This window comes from Musca vetustissima, unplaced genomic scaffold, assembly GCF_032173495.1.
Source record: "Musca vetustissima isolate MV318-11 ecotype Yass unplaced genomic scaffold, APGP_CSIRO_Mvet_v1 utg14744, whole genome shotgun sequence".
Lineage (NCBI taxonomy): Eukaryota > Metazoa > Arthropoda > Insecta > Diptera > Muscidae > Musca > Musca vetustissima.
The window spans coordinates 61967-68044 of record NW_026872623.1 but is presented as its reverse complement, the minus strand read 5'-3'; the positions used below and the strand labels follow the sequence as shown (position 1 = coordinate 68044).

Genomic DNA, 6078 nt, shown 5'->3' with positions numbered 1-6078 from the left:
TTTCCGACCGATTTGTATTATAGAGATATTTGCTTTAAATCGATTTACATAATTTTGTCCTATTGTAACAAACGAATGGCATGTTTATGGATAGATCCAAGTTGGTTTACATTCAGATAAAGGTCACTTTTTTTTGATAATCCAATTTAATGTTAATCTAAATCCTTCAAAAATGTGACGTCTGTTCGGATGCATCTGTTTAATATACCCATAATGGTCAAGGGTATCATATAGTCGGCCCCATCCGACTTTACTACTTTCCTTACTGGTTTAAAAATAGTTTTTCATTGACCCTACATTTCCGCAAATTGTCCTTCCGCCAGTTTAAAAATCGACACCTTCAATTTGTATAATACAATTTTTTTTTTTATTTTCGATTCTTAAAACAAACAAAAAAAATCTGCAAAATATATGTCAACTCTTCTGTTTTTGTAAATCCTTAAAATTAGTAAAAAAATGTGTGTTTTGAAATTCCTAGAAACGAAATATCTTCTTCTCATCCTCCTCCTCCTACTCCACCACTTAGTTGAGTAAACGATATTTAATGGCTCTCAAAATGGGATATTTCTCTCCGACGCACAAGCCACGGAAATCATCATATTCCAAATCGAACAGAGCAACACCACCCAAATTCAAATTCTTCGAATAGGCAGTCTTTTCAGCAGCGGTATCAGGATCCTCATAGGATACCCAAACACCGTGATCGCCCTTTTTGTCGGCAGCACGGAAGGCGTACACACCACTTCTGCGGGCAGGATCAAGGACCTTTTTCAATGGGGCATTAGCACCCTTGGCATACATATTATTGGCATTGGGCAACATTTGGCACACCTCTTGCCAGCTGTAGAGACCTTGAATTTGTGTATTTTCACCCTTGGGTGCGGCATTTTCAACCTTGCTAATTGGTGGAATGCCAGAATCACCCGAATCATCAGTCATTTTCCAGGGGCGGCCATAGGTGCTGATGCCAACATTAATTTTGGTGCTGGGGAAGCCATTGCGTAACCAATGTTGGACCACAGAATCGACACTGAATTCAGGATTACGATCAGCCATGGGGTAGAGGGGAGCGGCAATATCAGCCACAGTGGGATTGCGTTCGGGGGTGTAGAAATCAAAGGCAGCCAAGTTGACAAAGTCAACATAGCTGTTCAGGGCAGCGACATCAAAGAATTCTGCAAAAATTCAAAACAAATTAGAAATATTTTTCTTCCTGAATTTTACTCAATTATCCCACTTACTCGATGAATTAACATTGGGCAACACCGTGGCGGAAACCAAGTAGTTATCAGGACGCAATTCATTTTTCAATTCACGCATCAAAGCGGTAAATTGTTCCTTGTGCATTTCCGATTCGGGATCAACATCAAAGTCACCAGTGAAAGTCTTTTTCAAACCCTTCCAGAAGCTACCCAAACCACTGTGCACCTTCTTGGGTTTATTTTTGGGGAATTGATAGGCCATATCGACACCATCGAAACCATAGGTCTTAACCAAAGCATAAATGGTATTAATGAAACGTTGACGGCCAATGGGATTTTCCAAAAGTTCCAAATATTTATTGGGCAGATCCTTGGCATCTTCACCAGTCTCAATATCGCGATCACCACCAACACTCAACATAACCTTAACATTGGGATATTTACGCTTTAGACGAGTCACAGTACGATACAGACCCTTGCCCAAATCCAGATCGAGATTTTGATTCAAACTCATGGCCTTGAAGGAGTCACGTTCAATACCGGCATAACCGTAGATGATGTACGTGCAAAATTGGAATGAGGGTTCCAAATCGTCGACAACCATTTTGGCAAGACCTGAAATGGAAAAAGTGAATGGAAATTAAATTAGAAATGCAGATAAAAGATAATCTGAATCGATTTTAACAAAATTATATGTCAATCGTACCAACTTTGGGTCTTCAGTGCACACTTTACATAAAATCGAAGGAAAATATATATGGGACCTATATCTAAATCTGAACCGATCTTCACGAAACTAAACACACAGCATTCTAGTAAAAAAATTCTAGACTCAATTCAGTACACTATACGAAATTGCGTGTAAATCGAAAGATATATAGGGACTTTGGTACAACATTTTTATAAAATCGGACAAAACTATATATGGGAGCTATACTTAAATCTGGGCCGATTTTCACGAAAATCAACAAACATCACTCTAGATTGAATTGAGTACGCTATGCCAAATTTCATGCGAATCCAAGGATATATAGGGACTTTGGTACACCATTTACAGAAAATCGGACGAAACTATATATAGGAGCTATATCTAAATCTGAACCGATTTTCAAGTAACTTAATACACATTATTCTAGACCTAATTCAGTACGCTGTGCTAAATTTCGTGCAAATCGAAAGATAGATAGGGACTTTGGTGCACCATTTACATAAAATCGGACGAAGATATATATGTGAGCTATATCTACATTTGCACCGATTTTCACGAAACTTAGCACACATCTTTCTAGACTCAATGCAGTACTATGCCAAATTTCGTGCAAATCGAAAGAAATATCGGGGCTTTGGTGCACCATTTACATAAAATCGGACGAAGCTATATATAGGAGCTATATCTAAATCTGAACCGATTTTCACGAAACTTAGCAGACATCATTCTAGACCTAATTCATTACGCTCTGCCAAATTTCGTGCAAATCGAGAGATATATGGGACTTTGGTGGACTATTTACATTAAATCGGACGAGAATATATATGGGAGCTGTATCTAAATCTGAACCGATTGTCACGAAATTTAACACACAACATTCTAGACGTAATCGAGTACGCTATACCAAATTTCATGCAAATCGAAAGATATTTATGGACTTTGGTGCACCATTTACATAAAATCGGACGAAACTATATATGGGGGCTATATCTAAATCTGAACCGATTTTCACGAAACTTAGCACACATTCTGGACATAATTCAGTGCCCTATGCCAAATTTCGTGCAAATCGAAAGATATATAGGGACTCTGGTGCACCATTTAAATAAAATCGGATGAGAATATATATGGAAGCTATATATAAATTTGATCCGATTTTCACGAAACTTAGCACAGATCATTCTCGACTTAATTCAGTACCCTATGCCAAATTTCTTGGAAATCGAAAGATATATAGGGACTTTGGTGCACCATTCACATAAAATCGGACGAAACTACATATAGGAGCTATATCTAAATCTGAACCGATTTTCACGAAACTTAGCACACCCCACTCTAGACTTAATCCCGTACGCTGTGCCAAATTTCGTGCAAATCAAAAGATATATAAGGACTTTGCTACACCTTTTACAGAAAATCGGACAAAACTTTGTATGGGAGCTATATCTAAATATGAACCGATTTTTCCCAATTTCAATAGGACTCGTCCTTGGGCCAAATAAGTGACCTGTGTCAACTTTCATCCAAATCGGATCATAAATGCGACCTGTACAATCGACTTAAAAATTGATTCTAGGCATATTCTCAAAAGGAACTATGTGTCTACCTCGGTACCTTTTGCCTGTTACAAACATATGCACAAAAACAGAATACCCTGTACCACAGTGTGGTGAAGGTTATAAAAATCTCCGCCTATGAAAAATATTTTTAATCCAGTGAGCGGAGCAGTATAGTCGGACGGTGCCGACCATATGATACCCTACACAACTACCACAAAAATCAAACTTTCTGCGGTTCTATATTCTGAGCCTGGGCAATATTTCGAGATATTTACTCCCTTTTCACCGATTATAGATCAACAACTCCGCTTTCTAACCCTGACCATAATCGGAAGTTCATGTACAATACAAAACTATCAGCGCGACATTTCCGTCCTCTAATGGAGTAATGGTAAAACTATGCACACATAGTCACATTTACCTTATTTAAAGGTCAACCACTCCTTTAGGATATACTATCAACTTCTCGGGTCTATGTCCTTCAGGAGTAAATATATACGCTATAGAATACAAATTTTGTCATTTCTCAAACAAAAGTCAGGGTCCATATGACCCGCTAAATATTGACCGATCTTTATTAAAACAGGCATGCTTATTCTTTGGCCCGATGCCCTTCTCCATGCAAAATGGAGATATTTGGGCCATAATTGCGGCGTCTGGAGCGACCAGAAAAACCGACAAAAATTAAGTATTTGATCCATTTCATCCCCTAAATATTAACCGATCTTTATCTAAAACAATAGGGGACTTCATTGGCCAGAACCCATCCTACATGCAAAAATTCGTGAAGATTGGTCCATAACTGTGGCCTCTATCGTGTTTACAATTTATAATGGACAGACGGACGGACATGCATGTCGAGATCGATTCAGCTAGTCGAGATATGACGATCGATATACTTAAAGGTGGGCCTAGTACCAATATTTCGCGGCGTTACAAACTCTTGGGGCTGCACAAAGCTATAATACCCTGACAACATAGTTGTGTAGGGTATACAAATCCCCACCTATGAAGGGTCTATGAAAAATTATGTTTAAAATAAAAAATCGACGCTTAAGAAGGGCCAATGAAAACATTTTTTTAAATCCAAGTCTATGAGGGGCCATTGAAAAAAAAGTTTCCAAAAAATATTTTTTAAAAAACCCATCCCTATGTTGGGTTACGGCAAAAATATTTTTAAAAAAATTATGGTCTACACATCTTGTATGGTACTATCCCAATTTCAATATAGACAGAAGTCGCCAGGTCTTGCATATTCTGTCACACTTTATCACCTAATTGAAATCGCTTCTTAGAAAATTATAATGTAAATATGTCGGTGTGTATGTGTGTGTCTCCTCTACATATCACATCTCTTTAATTCTTGATAATTATTTTGTTTTTCGTTTTTTTTTTTCTTGGGAAAGCCATTCCACAAATTGTTGTTGTTTCTAATCTTTTTAGAACAATTTCAAAGAAAAAAAATCTAGAACACTCTATTGGACCCCTAACTTAATGGCAGTTGATGACCCCCACTATCTTCATCGAATACAGTGGCGGGTAGTATGATAATCCGCTTTTAAAAATAAATTTAAAATTAAATTACTTCGAACATGAATATTTATAAAATTGTTATTTATAATGACTGACCGACTGATTCATGGAAATTCGGAGTGTTTTCTTCTTCTTCCTCTTCATTTGGAGAGGAAATTAAACAAATTTTGTGTAAAGGGTAATTTACACACACCGGACAGAACCAAGTGAATTGCACTCAAGCGTTGAACAATGAAAATGCGGTTGCTTGAAATTCATTGCTAATGGAATGGACGTGATGGGAGGACAGTAGGGACGAATGGACGGGGCAGATGGCCACAGATCACTCTCGATGTTATGCAAATTTCTTGGGAAAAATAAAACAAAAACTGAAATTTAATATTTGCCCAGTTACTTAGCACACTGGAAGTTAATTGCAATCTTGGCAATTTAAACGAAAAAACTGGGTAATTAAATGCCCACTTTCAATTAGCAGCATCATTGCGTAATTTTAATCTGACAAGCTAGCCATTCGCTTCGTAGTTCCAAGAAATTATTAAAATTCCGAATCTTTAACTTACCTTCTTTAACAAAACTGGCCGAATCATAATAGCACACCAATTGTTTTGTTGGCGGTTGGGTGGGTACATTGCCGGCCCATGTGCAGGCCACAACGGAGGCCAATAACAACACAATTGAAAATTGCATCTTGACAGATGTCTTCGTCACACTACAAAACGAAATTAAAATTTTTATTTTTATTGAGAAAATGTTCCGCTTTCTAAGAGGTTTCAACACAAACTGATTTGTGATCACAAAATTTCTTGATTTCGTTAGCATAGACCGAACTTGGAAATGACAGATCAGTCAGCCCGTTGTGAGTGTCAGAGAGATGAGATTAAACACAAAAACAAAACAACCGGCTGAGGTATGAACGGACACACAAGAAAAACCAACAACAACCTCAGCGGTTTGATTTTGCGGCTTGTGCGAAGGCCGTCCGTCACTGCTTTGAGAAAACAAAATCAAAGTGGATTGAATTTTTTATTTTTGTTGTTTGCTCTGCTATCATTCCATATTTTTCTATGGAACTCAG

The 6078-nt window shown here is 37.6% G+C and overlaps 1 protein-coding gene across 1 annotated transcript; it reads right to left on the bottom strand.

Moving 5' to 3' along the window:
- Positions 1-498: 498 nt before the first annotated feature.
- LOC133332552 (imaginal disk growth factor 6-like) lies at positions 499-5698 on the bottom strand. The gene is made up of 3 exons (XM_061540967.1): positions 5564-5698; positions 1242-1817; positions 499-1175 (listed from the first exon to the last, which is right to left on the bottom strand). Exons 1-3 carry the CDS (start codon positions 5688-5690, stop codon positions 523-525), a joined length of 1356 nt encoding a protein of 451 aa, XP_061396951.1. The 5' UTR covers positions 5691-5698; the 3' UTR covers positions 499-522.
- Between the last annotated feature and the right edge of the window lie 380 nt (positions 5699-6078).

Bases quoted from the DNA above. Each gene is read 5' to 3' on its own strand.
- LOC133332552 (XM_061540967.1), bottom strand. From the start codon at position 5,690: ATGCAATTTTCAATTGTGTTGTTATTGGCCTCCGTTGTGGCCTGCACA. The intron at 1,818-5,563 runs GTAAGTTAAAGA...TTTCCATTTCAG, and splicing joins GGCCAGTTTTGTTAAAGAAG to GTCTTGCCAAAATGGTTGTC. The intron at 1,176-1,241 runs GTAAGTGGGATA...GAATTTTTGCAG, and splicing joins GCCCAATGTTAATTCATCGA to AATTCTTTGATGTCGCTGCC.